General features: G+C 54.1%; 3 protein-coding genes across 5 annotated transcripts; all 3 read right to left on the reverse strand.

Moving 5' to 3' along the window:
• Positions 1–1520: 1520 nt before the first annotated feature.
• On the reverse strand, positions 1521–7452 carry LOC146762039 (SUN domain-containing protein 3-like). 2 transcript variants are annotated; one of them, XM_085538019.1, is made up of 8 exons: positions 5501–7452; positions 5287–5347; positions 4765–4921; positions 4410–4494; positions 3805–3917; positions 2884–3054; positions 2447–2539; positions 1521–1746 (listed from the first exon to the last, which is right to left on the reverse strand). In XM_085538019.1, the coding sequence occupies exons 2-8, from the start codon at positions 5295–5297 to the stop codon at positions 1603–1605; spliced, it is 774 nt and encodes a 257-aa protein (XP_085394145.1). In that variant the 5' UTR covers positions 5298–5347; positions 5501–7452; the 3' UTR covers positions 1521–1602. The 2 variants fall into 2 exon arrangements, with proteins under 2 accessions (XP_085394145.1, XP_085394144.1); XM_085538018.1 differs by having other exon boundaries at positions 5287–7452.
• A 2545-nt stretch (positions 7453–9997) lies between these two features.
• Positions 9998–14039, reverse strand: LOC146762040 (SUN domain-containing protein 3-like). Its single transcript, XM_085538020.1, has 8 exons — positions 13964–14039; positions 13750–13810; positions 13228–13384; positions 12873–12957; positions 12282–12394; positions 11361–11531; positions 10924–11016; positions 9998–10223 (listed from the first exon to the last, which is right to left on the reverse strand). Exons 2-8 carry the CDS (start codon positions 13758–13760, stop codon positions 10080–10082), a joined length of 774 nt encoding a protein of 257 aa, XP_085394146.1. The 5' UTR covers positions 13761–13810; positions 13964–14039; the 3' UTR covers positions 9998–10079.
• Positions 14040–18485: 4446 nt separating this feature from the next.
• Positions 18486–23127, reverse strand: LOC146762041 (SUN domain-containing protein 3-like). Of its 2 annotated transcripts, XM_085538023.1 has the most exons (8): positions 22452–23127; positions 22238–22298; positions 21716–21872; positions 21361–21445; positions 20770–20882; positions 19849–20019; positions 19412–19504; positions 18486–18711 (listed from the first exon to the last, which is right to left on the reverse strand). In XM_085538023.1, exons 2-8 carry the CDS (start codon positions 22246–22248, stop codon positions 18568–18570), a joined length of 774 nt encoding a protein of 257 aa, XP_085394149.1. In that variant the 5' UTR covers positions 22249–22298; positions 22452–23127; the 3' UTR covers positions 18486–18567. The 2 variants fall into 2 exon arrangements, with proteins under 2 accessions (XP_085394149.1, XP_085394147.1); XM_085538021.1 differs by having other exon boundaries at positions 22238–23127.
• Between the last annotated feature and the right edge of the window lie 208 nt (positions 23128–23335).

The raw sequence follows: 23335 nt of genomic DNA on the forward strand, positions 1-23335 counted from the left end.
CTGCAAGAGCACGCAGCTGGCTCGTATTCAGTTTCTACCAGGATCCCCAGGTCCTTCTCTGCACGGCTACTCTTCCCAAGGGTTGCTCCTTCCAGTCTGCATATATCCCTAGGATTCCACCGGCCCAAGTGCAAAACCTTGCACATGACTGTGCTGAACCTCATTAGATTCACCCGGGCCCACCTTTCAAGTCAGTTGAGGTCCCTCTGAATGGCACCCCTTCCTTCCATTGTTTCAACCACACTGCTCAGCTTAGTGTCCTCAGCAAACTTGCTGAGGATGCACTCAGTTCCATCATAGATGTCATTGATAATGATATTAAAGAGCACCGGCCCCAGGACAGACCACTGGGGGATGCACCTTCTCATAGAATGAAATCGGGTTTGTCAGACAGGATCTACCATTCGTAATCCCATGCTGACTGGGCCTCATCCCCCAGCTTACCGTTAACTGATCTGCGACACCTCCCGAGATCGTCCATTCCATGACCTTCCCTGGTACCAAGGTGAGACCATAGGTCTTGTAGCTACCGGGATCATCTTTTCAGCTCTTTTTAGAGACATGTGTCACGTTTGCCAGTCTCCACTCCACTGGGAGGACATCCCCAGTTAGCCCAGACAGCTGAAGGATGGTGGAGAGCAGCTTGGCAACCACATCCGCCAACTCACTCCCCACTGTAGGGTGCAGTCCATCTGGGCCCATGGACTTCTGAACATCCAGTTTTCAGAACAGGCCCCAAACCATCTCGTTGTGGATTATGCAAGGCCTATTCTGTCTCCCCTCCCTGTCTACCAGGGAAGACCGAAGCAAAGAAGGCATTAAGTTCCTCAACCTTATCCTGATCCTTGTCACCGTGTTGCCCTCAGCATCATCCAATGCGGGATGGAGATTCTCATAGCACTCCTCCTGCCGTTGATGTATTTTTGGAAATATTTACTGTTGTCCTTCCCCTAAGTGGCCAAGTTCAGTTCTAGCTGGGCTTTTGCTTTTCTAATTTTCTCCCTGCACAGCTTCACTATGGACTTGGACTAGTTGTAAGTAGCTTGCCCATTCTTCCAAATACCATAAGCTTTCCTGTTGTCCCGGACTTCCAGTCAAAATTCTCCGTTCAGCCTGACCGGCCTCCTTGCCCGTTGGCGCATCTTCCGTGACTTGGTGACGGTCAGCTCCTGTCCCTCTAAAAAAACTTCCTAGAAGTATTCCCAGCCTTCCTGGGCTCCCATGCCCTCCACAACTGCCTCCCCGGGGACCCTCTCAACCACAATCTGAAGGAGGACAAGCTCTGCCCTCTGGTAGCCCAAGGGGGTACCAGTTCTGCTGACTCCCACCCGTGGTCCAACAAGGATCAAAAAAAACAGCACGTGGGGATCACTCTGCCAACTCCCACCCAGTCGCTTGCTTGCTCTTCCTACCCAGAAGGAGAGCAAGAGAAAAGGGGATGAAAAAGCACGTGGGTCGAGATAAAGACTGGGAGATCTCTTAACAGTTACTCCGACGGACAAAACAGATTCAACATGGGAGATGTTTAATTAATTTATTTTGAGATAGGCCAGATAGATTTCCCCAAGCCAAATAAATTTCCCCAAGCCAAATAAATTTCCCCTAGCTAAGTATTATTCCCCTGGGGTCGTTGTCACGGGCTGGATCGCCGTGGACCTTGAACTGATACAGACAGGTGTACTCCGGGTGGCCCCAGTTGCTCAGCACTTGCAGCCTCATGTAACGGATGGACCTAGATGGCCCGTACTGCAATGAGAAAAAGAAATGAAATGCATTTTCCTCTCTTCTCTTTGATCACTGACAATGCGGGAGCAACATAGTCGCGCAACATCTTACTTCAGGCTGCGCTCCTAGTTCTTTGGCACACTGATGTGCTCCCGTAGCACAATCAAGACATTTCTTGCCCTGCTCCACCTCTTTGGCCACATGAGTTTTAAGGAAAGAAACAGCTACCAAAAGCTGCAGCAAATACCCAGGCAAGTTCTTTGCACGTGCTTTGAGTGTGTGTGCATGCACAAAAAACCGAGGGATGTGACACTCATTAGCTTCTCTAACAAGTCACCCAGGCAGAATGGCCTCCCTTACGCTGCCTGTTACCGGCAACAGCAAGACCCTTGGAAAGCCACACATCCCCAGTGTGAAAGTAGCACACTAACAGTATCGCATACATCGAGAGGTGCCTACTTCTGTGCAATCGCAAGCCACTTGGTCACGGTGGTTTCTGCTGCAAGTGCAGCTGAAGCTTAGCTGTGCTAAAAGCTGTAGTAGCTCGCAAGCTTAAAAACGACACAGAAGCAAAAACAGCACGGCACTCTGGGCATACGCAGGTAGGGAGTGGCAGCAGAAGAAATGCCAGAAGGCCCTCATACACCTCTGGCTTGGAAGCTTCTGCCCAGCCAACCTGGTTCTCCTCTCCCACGCTTCACATCCCTCTTAGACAACGTACCTTCAGTAGGAAGGTCTGACTGGGAGCCTGGCCTGGAACAAAGGTGAACTCTCCCATGAAAATTCCTTCCTTGTCATCTTCTGCCTTCAGGCCCTACAGGAAGACAGGGGTGGAGAAAACAGAACAATGGGATGCGCTGCCGGACAACGATCACAGAGCCCCGCAGGGACTGGAAGCAGAGGTGGTCTGGGACCATCCACTGTGCCGTTTCCCTTTCCCTCCGCCTCTCAAACTACCAACTTGCCCCAGGAGGGGGAAACCTTCTTTGCTGCGCCATGCTGGACAGAAAAGGAACGCTGTGGAAATGGAGCAACTCTGAGGAACTTCTTTCTCCCCCAAGGCAGGGAAGGACTGCATGCCGCAGCGCTCTTGGAGCTGCTACCACCGTCCACCTCAAATGCTAAGCAGAACCCCCACAGCCCAGGGGTATCACTTACATAGACAGCAAAGTCCTTGGGAGCACTGGAGATGCTGTCTGCACGGTACGCCGCTGCTGGAATTCCGTGGATCAAAGTAACTATTGTGGGAAAGGCGGCCCTGGACAACTTGATCACAACGTGCCCTTGGCTTCCTGGGAAGGGCCAGCAGTTTCCTGGATGATTGTCAGGCTAGAAAAAGAAAAAGGAACAGTGTTCACGTGTGAAAGAGAGTCCTGGCTGGAATTCCTGCTCCAGCATCAGAGGCTCTGGAGTTGTATTGGCCCATCAGCTCTGCTCCGAAGCGCATTCGTAAGTGCACGACAGTGAGCTGGGTGCACAACTCGCAGAAGCTCTCAGGCTCCTTCTTTTGCGGAGCCACTTGCCAAAAACAAGGAGGGGCTGCAGTGGTTGAGGGGCACCTGCCAGGACGAAGAAGGGCTGGCCTGCACGAGCCTTTCCTGCAAGGGGAAGCAATCGCTCCCCCGCATCAATTCCCACCTCTTTACACCAGCACCAGCCGGGGCTCCGATTTGTTAGGTAGCTTGGGAGCAGTGATACGATACGCTGGCAAACACAACATGGGGCCCTCCTGCAGCGCACGCCCTCTGTGCCCACCTGGGTCCACTGAGAGCCCCAGCGATCTCGCACCACAAATCTCCCGTGGCACCTTACGGGTTCCCCTTCAATGCCAGCCTGACAGTTCCACAATGGCTGGGAAGACAAGCAAGCCAGCCTGGCAGAAGCTTGCACAAGGAGGATTGGGGGCAGTCTGGCAGAAGAAATTCTTAGCAGGGATACACAAGAGGGGACTAGGGCCTTGCAAGAAGACCATAGGTAAGGCAAGCTGAGACGTGAGGACAAGTGTAAGGACAATCCTCTGCAGGGCTTTTGGTCTCCTCCACCCTGTACTGTTCTTCCCCCGTTTCTCAGTGTTCTTACCTCAAGAATAATCTCAGGGGCCCTCATATAAGGTGTCACCAGCAACGACTGCCAAAAGACTTTCCCACTTCCAGTCCAGGAGGGAGAAGTCTTGGAATGAACGATAGCAGCGCCTGCAAATCAAAACACGGGCCCCATTGTCAAGCAAGGCCAGGAGGAATCGGCCAGGAGGAATCAAGGCCTGCTGACCTTGCTTTGCACATAAACAGCTGCACAGAGATGCCGGCCGCCCTTGCACTGTCCTCTTGAAAAAGCTTCTAAGCAGCCATACATCCCCAACAGTGATAGTTCCCTCCTCCTCTCTTGCCATTTCCCTCTGCAGCACAACGCAGGGACTCACTCAACTACCCTAAAGGGCAGCATAAACTGACAGCCAGCTGAGCAATCGCGTGAGAAACAACACCAAGTCGGAGTAGTACTTTCCAGACGTGCTCCAGCCCACTGAAGACCCTCTCTGAAAGCACACTCTCAGGGCACAAAGCTGCCGTTCACTTTGAGAACCCCCCCTCCCCCTCCGCTGCCCAAATGCCCATCCTGTCAAAGCAGACAAGAAGTGCGTTGGAATCAAATTCTGTGGTCTGGTGGTTTCTAAAGTGTAATGGCACCTGAAGTCTTGCTGGCGTAATTCGGCATCCGGAATGGGCTTTCTTCCAGCTTCTCCAGTACTTGATTGATGATGTCTTGAACAGCCTGGGAAGGAAGACAAAGGAGAGCGCTGGTCAGAAGGATTAAGAAGGGGGAAAAGAGTTGCCTCCCAGGTTCCCTGCAAAGCCAGCCAAAGCAAACTTGGCTGCAAGTTGCCTGGGAACCTCCAGAACTCTACTATGAACATCTGGCACGGGAATGGAGAGAGGCTGCTCACTCCAGTGCTCCGGACACGGATGTGGCAGGAAAGGAAAGGCTTTTTCCTGTCGGGAAGCCCCATGACAGACAGGCAGCACTGGCAGACAGTCCTCTTACCTCGCCGGTGAAGCCTGGGAGCTCAGTTCTCTGGAAGACCTTGTGGAGAGCACGCACAGTAATGTCCCTTGCTCCCCACTGCATGAAATGAAGCTGCCGCTGGATCTTCTTCCGCTCTTCTTCCCGGCTCAGCATTTCCAGATTACCAACCGCCGGCCTGGAGACAGAAGGTAAGGGAGAGAAGTGGACACGGCTCTCCTCTCACAAGCTGTGAGGTGACTGTGAGGCAGCAAACGAGCCTCACTGCGCGTGACAACGGGGTAGCCAAGATTCAGTATAGGCTTGACTACGCTGGTTGGCAAGCTCCACGAGATCCCAACCAAGAAGGTGCTTCCTGGGTAACTCTGGGGGATCGTGGAGCTGTAGCGCTTTGAAGGAAAAGCTGGGAGTGGAGAATGGGAAATGGGAGAAGCACGGGCACTGTGCCATGAAAGTGTGACTCGGGTAAGACGTGGTCACGGACAAGGGGCAGAGCTCCTCTCAAGAACGCTCTAGCCAAAGGGAGACTGTTTTGTTTTTTACCTTGGAGTCATTCCTGCCGCCGTCCTGACCCCTTCAACAGCGTTTCCAACGCAGTAAACGCCTGTCAGGAATTCCACAAAGCTCTCAATACATTGCCGGCACAAAGACTTGGCGTTCTGCCTTGGGCTGCCCACTCCCCTGTCCCTGGGCAGAACAAACCACTGGGGGCTTCCTAAAGAAGCATCCTCTAGTCAAGAGCTCTACAGAGACTCACCGAAGGGCACCACAACCACGGTGAAGAGCACCAGGGAAACTGTTTTCCAAACCAAAGGTTGCCTACAAAGGATGAGAAGGACGGTGATGAACCGCGACGCAGGCAGTATCTGCGCAGCTCTGAAGACAACAACGGAGCAGCAGATTTTTCCTTAAAACTCGTGAAGGAACCATATCCTTACCAGTCCCCACGCTCGCCTTCACCTCGTTGCTCCATTTCAGTGAAGCACAGGATTGCAAAGGAGTGAAAATCGCAGCTCGCTAAGGAGTGAGCCAAACCCTCTCCAACAGCTCGCTAAGGAGTGAGCCAAACCCTCTCCAACAGCTACGCTGTCAGGTCCGAGAGTGGCTAAGGCGTGGGGACAAACTGCCTCTGTGCTGAGGGCCCTTTGTGACTTCACAGTGGTCAGTGATGTCACCACAGAGGAGGCGGCGCCATGTTCTGAGGGACAGCCCAGCCTGACAGGGAACGAACAGATTCTGCACCTCCTGCCTGCAGGGGAAAGATCCTACATGGTCAGAACACCTCCTGCCAGCAGCCTGCTTGGTAGGATCCTGCTGAAGGGGGACAGGCTGGGAGCTACAAGCCGCTTTTTTCGGTTCCTACTTTTGATGCTCTGTACATCAGACGTCTCACTCCAGGTACCCAGACTTTTCCAGTGCTTTCCTGTATCTGTCTTCCTACTGTCAGCCAGCGCTTCAAGCAGACGTGAAGGACTGCAAATGGCAGTTCCTGCAGAAATCACCAACAGGCAGAAACAGCACGCAGTTCTTCCTGCTCGTGGGAATTTCCATGCACTTCAATAAATATATGTTGCTGCCCTCTACAAGATGTCAAGTCGTGCCACTGCAAATTTAAAAGTAGCCCACAGGGGAATAGCACGGGGATCACAGAATCATGGCTTGGGTTGGAAGGGACCTATAGGGTCCTCAGGCTCCAAACCCCCTGCTGCATGCACGGCTACCAACCCCCGTGTCTAACACTAGACCAGGTAGTCCAGGGCCCCATCCAGCCTGGCCTTGATCACCTCCGGGGATGGGGCATCCACAACATCTCTGGGCAGCCTCCTCCAGCACCTCACCGCTTTCTCTGAAAAGAACTATCCCTCCCTGCTATCCAGCCCAAATCTTCCCTCTCTCTACTTAAAACCATTTTCCCATTACCAGCCTGGACATGTTACCAACTGGACACAGAACCATCTGTCTCCACCCTCTCTCTGTGGCCTTTCAACCGAGGAGATCTTGGCCAACAATTCCTTAAACAGCCTGAAGTTTGCTCTTCCGAACTTCAGGGTCCTGACCTCGCTCTTTGCCAGGCCCACATTCCTCCAGACCACAGACTCAACCAAGGCTTGGTCAACAGCAGTAGCAACAAGATCATCACTTTTCAAGCGCAGCGGCATTTCCAACTCCTCTTTTCCCACACTGCGTGCATTGGTACAAAGGCACTTCAGCTGGGCTTCCTGTCTCACTGCTGTTCTGGAGGATCTAGTATCCCCTAGAGCAACAGCATCCCTCAGTCCTTTTCCATCTCTTTGGACTCCACCCTCTTCATCCACCAAGTTGCATATGTACCCTCCAACTACCTGCTCAGCCCCAGAGCAGGTCCCCTTCCCCCTTCACAATTCATTTATCGACGCCAGTTCCTGCACTGGGATCCCTTTACCAACGGAGACAGCTGAGTTTCCAGCTGCAGCCATCATGCCAGGTGCTGAGCAAATTGCCCCAGCGTCTTGCCTCCCTTCTCTGGCACCATCGGACTCAGGCAGGCACTCGCTGCAGCCACACGCTTCGACTGCCCCTTCTTCAGGCAGAGTCTCTGAATCCCCACTCTCCTTCTTTCTTTGTTTCTCCCCGGGCCTTTCTGCCTGCTGGACACCCCGCTGAGGCACGCTGTCCGGCACGCAGCCGACAGGCCCACTAACTAGCGGGCACATTCCAGGCCCCGCGCCAACTGCCCTGCCGTTCCACTTCCCGGCCCGGCCTACTGCCACCCCGCGCCCCGGACGCTCGCCCTGCTCGCTGCGCTCCGCAGCGGCTGCCCCGTCGGATCGGCGCTGCCAGGCGGAGGACAACGGCTCCCTGACTAGGCGAACCCCTCCAGGCGAGGCGAGGCGAGGCGAGGCGAGGCGAGGCGAGGCGATTCCCTGCTGCGCTGCGGAGCGCGGCTGCTCCGTGCCGAGCGCCTCCCCCAAAAGAAGCGCAGGCTGGGACAGACGGCTCGGAACGGAGCTCGGAACGACCGTCCAGGCCGCAGCCCCGCTAAAGCAGGTTCCCTGTGGTGGGCTGCCCCGGAAATCGTCCGGGCAGAGTCGCGTTAACTGTTGTTCAGGCCTTGAATCCCACAGAAGGGGACTCTGCACCCTCTCCGGGCAGCCCGCTCCACTTCTCTGATACGTTCGCACTCAAGAAACGTTGCCTCCTGTTCGCAGGGCATTTCCAGCGTTCCTGTGCGTGCCCGTTGGCCCTTCATTCTGTTACTGGGCAGCTGCGAAAAGAGCCTGGCCCCAGCCACTCGACTGCTGCCTGTTGGATATTCATGAGCACTGAGGAGATCCCCTCTCAGCCTTCCAGGCCCAACTGGCCCAGCTCTCTCAGCCTTTCCTCAGAAGGGAGATGCCCTTCCACGCCCCTCCTCATCCTTGTGGCCCTCCACTGTGCCCTCTCTGGAAGTTCCCTGCCTTTGTTGAGCCCAGGAGCCCAGAATGGGACACGGTACTCCAGATGCGGCCTCACCAGGGCTAGAGGAGATGAGGAGAGTCACCTCCCTCAAACTGCTGGCCATGCTCTTTTTCATGCAGCCCAGGATGCCACTGGCCTTCTTGTCAGCACGGGCACACTGCTGGCTCATGGCCAACCTGTAACCCACCGGGACCCCAAGGTCCTCTCAAAGGCAGAGTAGAGTGACACAATCACCTCCCTGTGCCTGCTGGCCACCTCTCCTCTGATGGAGCCCCCGATACCATTTGCTTTCCACGCTGCAAGAGCACGCAGCTGGCTCGTATTCAGTTTCTACCAGGATCCCCAGGTCCTTCTCTGCACGGCTACTCTTCCCAAGGGTTGCTCCTTCCAGTCTGCATATATCCCTAGGATTCCACCGGCCCAAGTGCAAAACCTTGCACATGACTGTGCTGAACCTCATTAGATTCACCTGGGCCCACCTTTCAAGTCAGTTGAGGTCCCTCTGAATGGCACCCCTTCCTTCCATTGTTTCAACCACACTGCTCAGCTTAGTGTCCTCAGCAAACTTGCTGAGGATGCACTCAGTTCCATCATAGATGTCATTGATAATGATATTAAAGAGCACCGGCCCCAGGACAGACCACTGGGGGATGCACCTTCTCATAGAATGAAATCGGGTTTGTCAGACAGGATCTACCATTCGTAATCCCATGCTGACTGGGCCTCATCCCCCAGCTTACCGTTAACTGATCTGCGACACCTCCCGAGATCGTCCATTCCATGACCTTCCCTGGTACCAAGGTGAGACCATAGGTCTTGTAGCTACCGGGATCATCTTTTCAGCTCTTTTTAGAGACATGTGTCACGTTTGCCAGTCTCCACTCCACTGGGAGGACATCCCCAGTTAGCCCAGACAGCTGAAGGATGGTGGAGAGCAGCTTGGCAACCACATCCGCCAACTCACTCCCCACTGTAGGGTGCAGTCCATCTGGGCCCATGGACTTCTGAACATCCAGTTTTCAGAACAGGCCCCAAACCATCTCGTTGTGGATTATGCAAGGCCTATTCTGTCTCCCCTCCCTGTCTACCAGGGAAGACCGAAGCAAAGAAGGCATTAAGTTCCTCAACCTTATCCTGATCCTTGTCACCGTGTTGCCCTCAGCATCATCCAATGCGGGATGGAGATTCTCATAGCACTCCTCCTGCCGTTGATGTATTTTTGGAAATATTTACTGTTGTCCTTCCCCTAAGTGGCCAAGTTCAGTTCTAGCTGGGCTTTTGCTTTTCTAATTTTCTCCCTGCACAGCTTCACTATGGACTTGGACTAGTTGTAAGTAGCTTGCCCATTCTTCCAAATACCATAAGCTTTCCTGTTGTCCCGGACTTCCAGTCAAAATTCTCCGTTCAGCCTGACCGGCCTCCTTGCCCGTTGGCGCATCTTCCGTGACTTGGTGACGGTCAGCTCCTGTCCCTCTAAAAAAACTTCCTAGAAGTATTCCCAGCCTTCCTGGGCTCCCATGCCCTCCACAACTGCCTCCCCGGGGACCCTCTCAACCACAATCTGAAGGAGGACAAGCTCTGCCCTCTGGTAGCCCAAGGGGGTACCAGTTCTGCTGACTCCCACCCGTGGTCCAACAAGGATCAAAAAAAACAGCACGTGGGGATCACTCTGCCAACTCCCACCCAGTCGCTTGCTTGCTCTTCCTACCCAGAAGGAGAGCAAGAGAAAAGGGGATGAAAAAGCACGTGGGTCGAGATAAAGACTGGGAGATCTCTTAACAGTTACTCCGACGGACAAAACAGATTCAACATGGGAGATGTTTAATTAATTTATTTTGAGATAGGCCAGATAGATTTCCCCAAGCCAAATAAATTTCCCCAAGCCAAATAAATTTCCCCTAGCTAAGTATTATTCCCCTGGGGTCGTTGTCACGGGCTGGATCGCCGTGGACCTTGAACTGATACAGACAGGTGTACTCCGGGTGGCCCCAGTTGCTCAGCACTTGCAGCCTCATGTAACGGATGGACCTAGATGGCCCGTACTGCAATGAGAAAAAGAAATGAAATGCATTTTCCTCTCTTCTCTTTGATCACTGACAATGCGGGAGCAACATAGTCGCGCAACATCTTACTTCAGGCTGCGCTCCTAGTTCTTTGGCACACTGATGTGCTCCCGTAGCACAATCAAGACATTTCTTGCCCTGCTCCACCTCTTTGGCCACATGAGTTTTAAGGAAAGAAACAGCTACCAAAAGCTGCAGTAAATACCCAGGCAAGTTCTTTGCACGTGCTTTGAGTGTGTGTGCATGCACAAAAAACCGAGGGATGTGACACTCATTAGCTTCTCTAACAAGTCACCCAGGCAGAATGGCCTCCCTTACGCTGCCTGTTACCGGCAACAGCAAGACCCTTGGAAAGCCACACATCCCCAGTGTGAAAGTAGCACACTAACAGTATCGCATACATCGAGAGGTGCCTACTTCTGTGCAATCGCAAGCCACTTGGTCACGGTGGTTTCTGCTGCAAGTGCAGCTGAAGCTTAGCTGTGCTAAAAGCTGTAGTAGCTCGCAAGCTTAAAAACGACACAGAAGCAAAAACAGCACGGCACTCTGGGCATACGCAGGTAGGGAGTGGCAGCAGAAGAAATGCCAGAAGGCCCTCATACACCTCTGGCTTGGAAGCTTCTGCCCAGCCAACCTGGTTCTCCTCTCCCACGCTTCACATCCCTCTTAGACAACGTACCTTCAGTAGGAAGGTCTGACTGGGAGCCTGGCCTGGAACAAAGGTGAACTCTCCCATGAAAATTCCTTCCTTGTCATCTTCTGCCTTCAGGCCCTACAGGAAGACAGGGGTGGAGAAAACAGAACAATGGGATGCGCTGCCGGACAACGATCACAGAGCCCCGCAGGGACTGGAAGCAGAGGTGGTCTGGGACCATCCACTGTGCCGTTTCCCTTTCCCTCCGCCTCTCAAACTACCAACTTGCCCCAGGAGGGGGAAACCTTCTTTGCTGCGCCATGCTGGACAGAAAAGGAACGCTGTGGAAATGGAGCAACTCTGAGGAACTTCTTTCTCCCCCAAGGCAGGGAAGGACTGCATGCCGCAGCGCTCTTGGAGCTGCTACCACCGTCCACCTCAAATGCTAAGCAGAACCCCCACAGCCCAGGGGTATCACTTACATAGACAGCAAAGTCCTTGGGAGCACTGGAGATGCTGTCTGCACGGTACGCCGCTGCTGGAATTCCGTGGATCAAAGTAACTATTGTGGGAAAGGCGGCCCTGGACAACTTGATCACAACGTGCCCTTGGCTTCCTGGGAAGGGCCAGCAGTTTCCTGGATGATTGTCAGGCTAGAAAAAGAAAAAGGAACAGTGTTCACGTGTGAAAGAGAGTCCTGGCTGGAATTCCTGCTCCAGCATCAGAGGCTCTGGAGTTGTATTGGCCCATCAGCTCTGCTCCGAAGCGCATTCGTAAGTGCACGACAGTGAGCTGGGTGCACAACTCGCAGAAGCTCTCAGGCTCCTTCTTTTGCGGAGCCACTTGCCAAAAACAAGGAGGGGCTGCAGTGGTTGAGGGGCACCTGCCAGGACGAAGAAGGGCTGGCCTGCACGAGCCTTTCCTGCAAGGGGAAGCAATCGCTCCCCCGCATCAATTCCCACCTCTTTACACCAGCACCAGCCGGGGCTCCGATTTGTTAGGTAGCTTGGGAGCAGTGATACGATACGCTGGCAAACACAACATGGGGCCCTCCTGCAGCGCACGCCCTCTGTGCCCACCTGGGTCCACTGAGAGCCCCAGCGATCTCGCACCACAAATCTCCCGTGGCACCTTACGGGTTCCCCTTCAATGCCAGCCTGACAGTTCCACAATGGCTGGGAAGACAAGCAAGCCAGCCTGGCAGAAGCTTGCACAAGGAGGATTGGGGGCAGTCTGGCAGAAGAAATTCTTAGCAGGGATACACAAGAGGGGACTAGGGCCTTGCAAGAAGACCATAGGTAAGGCAAGCTGAGACGTGAGGACAAGTGTAAGGACAATCCTCTGCAGGGCTTTTGGTCTCCTCCACCCTGTACTGTTCTTCCCCCGTTTCTCAGTGTTCTTACCTCAAGAATAATCTCAGGGGCCCTCATATAAGGTGTCACCAGCAACGACTGCCAAAAGACTTTCCCACTTCCAGTCCAGGAGGGAGAAGTCTTGGAATGAACGATAGCAGCGCCTGCAAATCAAAACACGGGCCCCATTGTCAAGCAAGGCCAGGAGGAATCAAGGCCTGCTGACCTTGCTTTGCACATAAACAGCTGCACAGAGATGCCGGCCGCCCTTGCACTGTCCTCTTGAAAAAGCTTCTAAGCAGCCATACATCCCCAACAGTGATAGTTCCCTCCTCCTCTCTTGCCATTTCCCTCTGCAGCACAACGCAGGGACTCACTCAACTACCCTAAAGGGCAGCATAAACTGACAGCCAGCTGAGCAATCGCGTGAGAAACAACACCAAGTCGGAGTAGTGCTTTCCAGACGTGCTCCAGCCCACTGAAGACCCTCTCTGAAAGCACACTCTCAGGGCACAAAGCTGCCGTTCACTTTGAGAACCCCCCCTCCCCCTCCGCTGCCCAAATGCCCATCCTGTCAAAGCAGACAAGAAGTGCGTTGGAATCAAATTCTGTGGTCTGGTGGTTTCTAAAGTGTAATGGCACCTGAAGTCTTGCTGGCGTAATTCGGCATCCGGAATGGGCTTTCTTCCAGCTTCTCCAGTACTTGATTGATGATGTCTTGAACAGCCTGGGAAGGAAGACAAAGGAGAGCGCTGGTCAGAAGGATTAAGAAGGGGGAAAAGAGTTGCCTCCCAGGTTCCCTGCAAAGCCAGCCAAAGCAAACTTGGCTGCAAGTTGCCTGGGAACCTCCAGAACTCTACTATGAACATCTGGCACGGGAATGGAGAGAGGCTGCTCACTCCAGTGCTCCGGACACGGATGTGGCAGGAAAGGAAAGGCTTTTTCCTGTCGGGAAGCCCCATGACAGACAGGCAGCACTGGCAGACAGTCCTCTTACCTCGCCGGTGAAGCCTGGGAGCTCAGTTCTCTGGAAGACCTTGTGGAGAGCACGCACAGTAATGTCCCTTGCTCCCCACTGCATGAAATGAAGCTGCCGCTGGATCTTCTTCCGCTCTTCTTCCCGGCTCAGCATTTCCAGATTACCAACCGCCGGCCTGGAGACAGAAGGTAAGGGAGAGAAGTGGACACGGCTCTCCTCTCACAAGCTGTGAGGTGACTGTGAGGCAGCAAACGAGCCTCACTGCGCGTGACAACGGGGTAGCCAAGATTCAGTATAGGCTTGACTACGCTGGTTGGCAAGCTCCACGAGATCCCAACCAAGAAGGTGCTTCCTGGGTAACTCTGGGGGATCGTGGAGCTGTAGCGCTTTGAAGGAAAAGCTGGGAGAGGAGAATGGGAAATGGGAGAAGCACAGGCACTGTGCCATGAAAGTGTGACTCGGGTAAGACGTGGTCACGGACAAGGGGCAGAGCTCCTCTCAAGAACGCTCTAGCCAAAGGGAGACTGTTTTGTTTTTTACCTTGGAGTCATTCCTGCCGCCGTCCTGACCCCTTCAACAGCGTTTCCAACGCAGTAAACGCCTGTCAGGAATTCCACAAAGCTCTCAATACATTGCCGGCACAAAGACTTGGCGTTCTGCCTTGGGCTGCCCACTCCCCTGTCCCTGGGCAGAACAAACCACTGGGGGCTTCCTAAAGAAGCATCCTCTAGTCAAGAGCTCTACAGAGACTCACCGAAGGGCACCACAACCACGGTGAAGAGCACCAGGGAAACTGTTTTCCAAACCAAAGGTTGCCTACAAAGGATGAGAAGGACGGTGATGAACCGCGACGCAGGCAGTATCTGCGCAGCTCTGAAGACAACAACGGAGCAGCAGATTTTTCCTTAAAACTCGTGAAGGAACCATATCCTTACCAGTCCCCACGCTCGCCTTCACCTCGTTGCTCCATTTCAGTGAAGCACAGGATTGCAAAGGAGTGAAAATCGCAGCTCGCTAAGGAGTGAGCCAAACCCTCTCCAACAGCTCGCTAAGGAGTGAGCCAAACCCTCTCCAACAGCTACGCTGTCAGGTCCGAGAGTGGCTAAGGCGTGGGGACAAACTGCCTCTGTGCTGAGGGCCCTTTGTGACTTCACAGTGGTCAGTGATGTCACCACAGAGGAGGCGGCGCCATGTTCTGAGGGACAGCCCAGCCTGACAGGGAACGAACAGATTCTGCACCTCCTGCCTGCAGGGGAAAGATCCTACATGGTCAGAACACCTCCTGCCAGCAGCCTGCTTGGTAGGATCCTGCTGAAGGGGGACAGGCTGGGAGCTACAAGCCGCTTTTTTCGGTTCCTACTTTTGATGCTCTGTACATCAGACGTCTCACTCCAGGTACCCAGACTTTTCCAGTGCTTTCCTGTATCTGTCTTCCTACTGTCAGCCAGCGCTTCAAGCAGACGTGAAGGACTGCAAATGGCAGTTCCTGCAGAAATCACCAACAGGCAGAAACAGCACGCAGTTCTTCCTGCTCGTGGGAATTTCCACGCACTTCAATAAATATATGTTGCTGCCCTCTACAAGATGTCAAGTCGTGCCACTGCAAATTTAAAAGTAGCCCACAGGGGAATAGCACGGGGATCACAGAATCATGGCTTGGGTTGGAAGGGACCTATAGGGTCCTCAGGCTCCAAACCCCCTGCTGCATGCACGGCTACCAACCCCCGTGTCTAACACTAGACCAGGTAGTCCAGGGCCCCATCCAGCCTGGCCTTGATCACCTCCGGGGATGGGGCATCCACAACATCTCTGGGCAGCCTCCTCCAGCACCTCACCGCTTTCTCTGAAAAGAACTATCCCTCCCTGCTATCCAGCCCAAATCTTCCCTCTCTCTACTTAAAACCATTTTCCCATTACCAGCCTGGACATGTTACCAACTGGACACAGAACCATCTGTCTCCACCCTCTCTCTGTGGCCTTTCAACCGAGGAGATCTTGGCCAACAATTCCTTAAACAGCCTGAAGTTTGCTCTTCCGAACTTCAGGGTCCTGACCTCGCTCTTTGCCAGGCCCACATTCCTCCAGACCACAGACTCAACCAAGGCTTGGTCAACAGCAGTAGCAACAAGATCATCACTTTTCAAGCGCAGCGGCATTTCCAACTCCTCTTTTCCCACACTGCGTGCATTGGTACAAAGGCACTTCAGCTGGGCTTCCTGTCTCACTGCTGTTCTGGAGGATCTAGTATCCCCTAGAGCAACAGCATCCCTCAGTCCTTTTCCATCTCTTTGGACTCCACCCTCTTCATCCACCAAGTTGCATATGTACCCTCCAACTACCTGCTCAGCCCCAGAGCAGGTCCCCTTCCCCCTTCACAATTCATTTATCGACGCCAGTTCCTGCACTGGGATCCCTTTACCAACGGAGACAGCTGAGTTTCCAGCTGCAGCCATCATGCCAGGTGCTGAGCAAATTGCCCCAGCGTCTTGCCTCCCTTCTCTGGCACCATCGGACTCAGGCAGGCACTCGCTGCAGCCACACGCTTCGACTGCCCCTTCTTCAGGCAGAGTCTCTGAATCCCCACTCTCCTTCTTTCTTTGTTTCTCCCCGGGCCTTTCTGCCTGCTGGACACCCCGCTGAGGCACGCTGTCCGGCACGCAGCCGACAGGCCCACTAACTAGCGGGCACATTCCAGGCCCCGCGCCAACTGCCGTGCCGTTCCACTTCCCGGCCCGGCCTACTGCCACCCCGCGCCCCGGACGCTCGCCCTGCTCGCTGCGCTCCGCAGCGGCTGCCCCGTCGGATCGGCGCTGCCAGGCGGAGGACAACGGCTCCCTGACTAGGCGAACCCCTCCAGGCGAGGCGAGGCGAGGCGAGGCGAGGCGAGGCGAGGCGAGGCGAGGCGAGGCGAGGCGAGGCGATTCCCTGCTGCGCTGCGGAGCGCGGCTGCTCCGTGCCGAGCGCCTCCCCCAAAAGAAGTGCAGGCTGGGACAGACGGCTCGGAACGGAGCTCGGAACGACCGTCCAGGCCGCAGCCCCGCTAAAGCAGGTTCCCTGAGGTGGGCTGCCCCGGAAATCGTCCGGGCAGAGTCGCGTTAACTGTTGTTCAGGCCTTGAATCCCACAGAAGGGGACTCTGCACCCTCTCCGGGCAGCCCGCTCCACTTCTCTGATACGTTCGCACTCAAGAAACGTTGCCTCCTGTTCGCAGGGCATTTCCAGCGTTCCTGTGCGTGCCCGTTGGCCCCTCATTCTGTTACTGGGCAGCTGCGAAAAGAGCCTGGCCCCAGCCACTCGACTGCTGCCTGTTGGATATTCATGAGCACTGAGGAGATCCCCTCTCAGCCTTCCAGGCCCAACTGGCCCAGCTCTCTCAGCCTTTCCTCAGAAGGGAGATGCCCTTCCACGCCCCTCCTCATCCTTGTGGCCCTCCACTGTGCCCTCTCTGGAAGTTCCCTGCCTTTGTTGAGCCCAGGAGCCCAGAATGGGACACGGTACTCCAGATGCGGCCTCACCAGGGCTAGAGGAGATGAGGAGAGTCACCTCCCTCAAACTGCTGGCCATGCTCTTTTTCATGCAGCCCAGGATGCCACTGGCCTTCTTGTCAGCACGGGCACACTGCTGGCTCATGGCCAACCTGTAACCCACCGGGACCCCAAGGTCCTCTCAAAGGCAGAGTAGAGTGACACAATCACCTCCCTGTGCCTGCTGGCCACCTCTCCTCTGATGGAGCCCCCGATACCATTTGCTTTCCACGCTGCAAGAGCACGCAGCTGGCTCGTATTCAGTTTCTACCAGGATCCCCAGGTCCTTCTCTGCACGGCTACTCTTTCCAAGGGTTGCTCCTTCCAGTCTGCATATATCCCTAGGATTCCACCGGCCCAAGTGCAAAACCTTGCACATGACTGTGCTGAACCTCATTAGATTCACCCGGGCCCACCTTTCAAGTCAGTTGAGGTCCCTCTGAATGGCACCCCTTCCTTCCATTGTTTCAACCACACTGCTCAGCTTAGTGTCCTCAGCAAACTTGCTGAGGATGCACTCAGTTCCATCATAGATGTCATTGATAATGATATTAAAGAGCACCGGCCCCAGGACAGACCACTGGGGGATGCACCTTCTCATAGAATGAAATCGGGTTTGTCAGACAGGATCTACCATTCGTAATCCCATGCTGACTGGGCCTCATCCCCCAGCTTACCGTTAACTGATCTGCGACACCTCCCGAGATCGTCCATTCCATGACCTTCCCTGGTACCAAGGTGAGACCATAGGTCTTGTAGCTACCGGGATCATCTTTTCAGCTCTTTTTAGAGACATGTGTCACGTTTGCCAGTCTCCACTCCACTGGGAGGACATCCCCAGTTAGCCCAGACAGCTGAAGGATGGTGGAGAGCAGCTTGGCAACCACATCCGCCAACTCACTCCCCACTGTAGGGTGCAGTCCATCTGGGCCCATGGACTTCTGAACATCCAGTTTTCAGAACAGGCCCCAAACCATCTCGTTGTGGATTATGCAAGGCCTATTCTGTCTCCCCTCCCTGTCTACCAGGGAAGACCGAAGCAAAGAAGGCATTAAGTTCCTCAACCTTATCCTGATCCTTGTCACCGTGTTGCCCTCAGCATCATCCAATGCGGGATGGAGATTCTCATAGCACTCCTCCTGCCGTTGATGTATTTTTGGAAATATTTACTGTTGTCCTTCCCCTAAGTGGCCAAGTTCAGTTCTAGCTGGGCTTTTGCTTTTCTAATTTTCTCCCTGCACAGCTTCACTATGGACTTGGACTAGTTGTAAGTAGCTTGCCCATTCTTCCAAATACCATAAGCTTTCCTGTTGTCCCGGACTTCCAGTCAAAATTCTCCGTTCAGCCTGACCGGCCTCCTTGCCCGTTGGCGCATCTTCCGTGACTTGGTGACGGTCAGCTCCTGTCCCTCTAAAAAAACTTCCTAGAAGTATTCCCAGCCTTCCTGGGCTCCCATGCCCTCCACAACTGCCTCCCCGGGGACCCTCTCAACCACAATCTGAAGGAGGACAAGCTCTGCCCTCTGGTAGCCCAAGGGGGTACCAGTTCTGCTGACTCCCACCCGTGGTCCAACAAGGATCAAAAAAAACAGCACGTGGGGATCACTCTGCCAACTCCCACCCAGTCGCTTGCTTGCTCTTCCTACCCAGAAGGAGAGCAAGAGAAAAGGGGATGAAAAAGCACGTGGGTCGAGATAAAGACTGGGAGATCTCTTAACAGTTACTCCGACGGACAAAACAGATTCAACATGGGAGATGTTTAATTAATTTATTTTGAGATAGGCCAGATAGATTTCCCCAAGCCAAATAAATTTCCCCAAGCCAAATAAATTTCCCCTAGCTAAGTATTATTCCCCTGGGGTCGTTGTCACGGGCTGGATCGCCGTGGACCTTGAACTGATACAGACAGGTGTACTCCGGGTGGCCCCAGTTGCTCAGCACTTGCAGCCTCATGTAACGGATGGACCTAGATGGCCCGTACTGCAATGAGAAAAAGAAATGAAATGCATTTTCCTCTCTTCTCTTTGATCACTGACAATGCGGGAGCAACATAGTCGCGCAACATCTTACTTCAGGCTGCGCTCCTAGTTCTTTGGCACACTGATGTGCTCCCGTAGCACAATCAAGACATTTCTTGCCCTGCTCCACCTCTTTGGCCACACGAGTTTTAAGGAAAGAAACAGCTACCAAAAGCTGCAGCAAATACCCAGGCAAGTTCTTTGCACGTGCTTTGAGTGTGTGTGCATGCACAAAAAACCGAGGGATGTGACACTCATTAGCTTCTCTAACAAGTCACCCAGGCAGAATGGCCTCCCTTACGCTGCCTGTTACCGGCAACAGCAAGACCCTTGGAAAGCCACACATCCCCAGTGTGAAAGTAGCACACTAACAGTATCGCATACATCGAGAGGTGCCTACTTCTGTGCAATCGCAAGCCACTTGGTCACGGTGGTTTCTGCTGCAAGTGCAGCTGAAGCTTAGCTGTGCTAAAAGCTGTAGTAGCTCGCAAGCTTAAAAACGACACAGAAGCAAAAACAGCACGGCACTCTGGGCATACGCAGGTAGGGAGTGGCAGCAGAAGAAATGCCAGAAGGCCCTCATACACCTCTGGCTTGGAAGCTTCTGCCCAGCCAACCTGGTTCTCCTCTCCCACGCTTCACATCCCTCTTAGACAACGTACCTTCAGTAGGAAGGTCTGACTGGGAGCCTGGCCTGGAACAAAGGTGAACTCTCCCATGAAAATTCCTTCCTTGTCATCTTCTGCCTTCAGGCCCTACAGGAAGACAGGGGTGGAGAAAACAGAACAATGGGATGCGCTGCCGGACAACGATCACAGAGCCCCGCAGGGACTGGAAGCAGAGGTGGTCTGGGACCATCCACTGTGCCGTTTCCCTTTCCCTCCGCCTCTCAAACTACCAACTTGCCCCAGGAGGGGGAAACCTTCTTTGCTGCGCCATGCTGGACAGAAAAGGAACGCTGTGGAAATGGAGCAACTCTGAGGAACTTCTTTCTCCCCCAAGGCAGGGAAGGACTGCATGCCGCAGCGCTCTTGGAGCTGCTACCACCGTCCACCTCAAATGCTAAGCAGAACCCCCACAGCCCAGGGGTATCACTTACATAGACAGCAAAGTCCTTGGGAGCACTGGAGATGCTGTCTGCACGGTACGCCGCTGCTGGAATTCCGTGGATCAAAGTAACTATTGTGGGAAAGGCGGCCCTGGACAACTTGATCACAACGTGCCCTTGGCTTCCTGGGAAGGGCCAGCAGTTTCCTGGATGATTGTCAGGCTAGAAAAAGAAAAAGGAACAGTGTTCACGTGTGAAAGAGAGTCCTGGCTGGAATTCCTGCTCCAGCATCAGAGGCTCTGGAGTTGTATTGGCCCATCAGCTCTGCTCCGAAGCGCATTCGTAAGTGCACGACAGTGAGCTGGGTGCACAACTCGCAGAAGCTCTCAGGCTCCTTCTTTTGCGGAGCCACTTGCCAAAAACAAGGAGGGGCTGCAGTGGTTGAGGGGCACCTGCCAGGACGAAGAAGGGCTGGCCTGCACGAGCCTTTCCTGCAAGGGGAAGCAATCGCTCCCCCGCATCAATTCCCACCTCTTTACACCAGCACCAGCCGGGGCTCCGATTTGTTAGGTAGCTTGGGAGCAGTGATACGATACGCTGGCAAACACAACATGGGGCCCTCCTGCAGCGCACGCCCTCTGTGCCCACCTGGGTCCACTGAGAGCCCCAGCGATCTCGCACCACAAATCTCCCGTGGCACCTTACGGGTTCCCCTTCAATGCCAGCCTGACAGTTCCACAATGGCTGGGAAGACAAGCAAGCCAGCCTGGCAGAAGCTTGCACAAGGAGGATTGGGGGCAGTCTGGCAGAAGAAATTCTTAGCAGGGATACACAAGAGGGGACTAGGGCCTTGCAAGAAGACCATAGGTAAGGCAAGCTGAGACGTGAGGACAAGTGTAAGGACAATCCTCTGCAGGGCTTTTGGTCTCCTCCACCCTGTACTGTTCTTCCCCCGTTTCTCAGTGTTCTTACCTCAAGAATAATCTCAGGGGCCCTCATATAAGGTGTCACCAGCAACGACTGCCAAAAGACTTTCCCACTTCCAGTCCAGGAGGGAGAAGTCTTGGAATGAACGATAGCAGCGCCTGCAAATCAAAACACGGGCCCCATTGTCAAGCAAGGCCAGGAGGAATCAAGGCCTGCTGACCTTGCTTTGCACATAAACAGCTGCACAGAGATGCCGGCCGCCCTTGCACTGTCCTCTTGAAAAAGCTTCTAAGCAGCCATACATCCCCAACAGTGATAGTTCCCTCCTCCTCTCTTGCCATTTCCCTCTGCAGCACAACGCAGGGACTCACTCAACTACCCTAAAGGGCAGCATAAACTGACAGCCAGCTGAGCAATCGCGTGAGAAACAACACCAAGTCGGAGTAGTGCTTTCCAGACGTGCTCCAGCCCACTGAAGACCCTCTCTGAAAGCACACTCTCAGGGCACAAAGCTGCCGTTCACTTTGAGAACCCCCCCTCCCCCTCCGCTGCCCAAATGCCCATCCTGTCAAAGCAGACAAGAAGTGCGTTGGAATCAAATTCTGTGGTCTGGTGGTTTCTAAAGTGTAATGGCACCTGAAGTCTTGCTGGCGTAATTCGGCATCCGGAATGGGCTTTCTTCCAGCTTCTCCAGTACTTGATTGATGATGTCTTGAACAGCCTGGGAAGGAAGACAAAGGAGAGCGCTGGTCAGAAGGATTAAGAAGGGGGAAAAGAGTTGCCTCCCAGGTTCCCTGCAAAGCCAGCCAAAGCAAACTTGGCTGCAAGTTGCCTGGGAACCTCCAGAACTCTACTATGAACATCTGGCACGGGAATGGAGAGAGGCTGCTCACTCCAGTGCTCCGGACACGGATGTGGCAGGAAAGGAAAGGCTTTTTCCTGTCGGGAAGCCCCATGACAGACAGGCAGCACTGGCAGACAGTCCTCTTACCTCGCCGGTGAAGCCTGGGAGCTCAGTTCTCTGGAAGACCTTGTGGAGAGCACGCACAGTAATGTCCCTTGCTCCCCACTGCATGAAATGAAGCTGCCGCTGGATCTTCTTCCGCTCTTCTTCCCGGCTCAGCATTTCCAGATTACCAACCGCCGGCCTGGAGACAGAAGGTAAGGGAGAGAAGTGGACACGGCTCTCCTCTCACAAGCTGTGAGGTGACTGTGAGGCAGCAAACGAGCCTCACTGCGCGTGACAACGGGGTAGCCAAGATTCAGTATAGGCTTGACTACGCTGGTTGGCAAGCTCCACGAGATCCCAACCAAGAAGGTGCTTCCTGGGTAACTCTGGGGGATCGTGGAGCTGTAGCGCTTTGAAGGAAAAGCTGGGAGTGGAGAATGGGAAATGGGAGAAGCACGGGCACTGTGCCATGAAAGTGTGACTCGGGTAAGACGTGGTCACGGACAAGGGGCAGAGCTCCTCTCAAGAACGCTCTAGCCAAAGGGAGACTGTTTTGTTTTTTACCTTGGAGTCATTCCTGCCGCCGTCCTGACCCCTTCAACAGCGTTTCCAACGCAGTAAACGCCTGTCAGGAATTCCACAAAGCTCTCAATACATTGCCGGCACAAAGACTTGGCGTTCTGCCTTGGGCTGCCCACTCCCCTGTCCCTGGGCAGAACAAACCACTGGGGGCTTCCTAAAGAAGCATCCTCTAGTCAAGAGCTCTACAGAGACTCACCGAAGGGCACCACAACCACGGTGAAGAGCACCAGGGAAACTGTTTTCCAAACCAAAGGTTGCCTACAAAGGATGAGAAGGACGGTGATGAACCGCGACGCAGGCAGTATCTGCGCAGCTCTGAAGACAACAACGGAGCAGCAGATTTTTCCTTAAAACTCGTGAAGGAACCATATCCTTACCAGTCCCCACGCTCGCCTTCACCTCGTTGCTCCATTTCAGTGAAGCACAGGATTGCAAAGGAGTGAAAATCGCAGCTCGCTAAGGAGTGAGCCAAACCCTCTCCAACAGCTCGCTAAGGAGTGAGCCAAACCCTCTCCAACAGCTACGCTGTCAGGTCCGAGAGTGGCTAAGGCGTGGGGACAAACTGCCTCTGTGCTGAGGGCCCTTTGTGACTTCACAGTGGTCAGTGATGTCACCACAGAGGAGGCGGCGCCATGTTCTGAGGGACAGCCCAGCCTGACAGGGAACGAACAGATTCTGCACCTCCTGCCTGCAGGGGAAAGATCCTACATGGTCAGAACACCTCCTGCCAGCAGCCTGCTTGGTAGGATCCTGCTGAAGGGGGACAGGCTGGGAGCTACAAGCCGCTTTTTTCGGTTCCTACTTTTGATGCTCTGTACATCAGACGTCTCACTCCAGGTACCCAGACTTTTCCAGTGCTTTCCTGTATCTGTCTTCCTATTGTCAGCCAGCGCTTCAAGCAGACATGAAGGACTGCAAATGGCAGTTCCTGCAGAAATCACCAACAGGCAGAAACAGCACGCAGTTCTTCCTGCTCGTGGGAATTTCCATGCACTTCAATAAATATATGTTGCTGCCCTCTACAAGATGTCAAGTCGTGCCACTGCAAATTTAAAAGTAGCCCACAGGGGAATAGCACGG

Source organism: Coturnix japonica, chromosome 2, assembly GCF_054131305.1.
Source record: "Coturnix japonica strain WE chromosome 2, WE-NBRP24, whole genome shotgun sequence".
NCBI classification, from domain to species: Eukaryota; Metazoa; Chordata; class Aves; order Galliformes; family Phasianidae; genus Coturnix; species Coturnix japonica.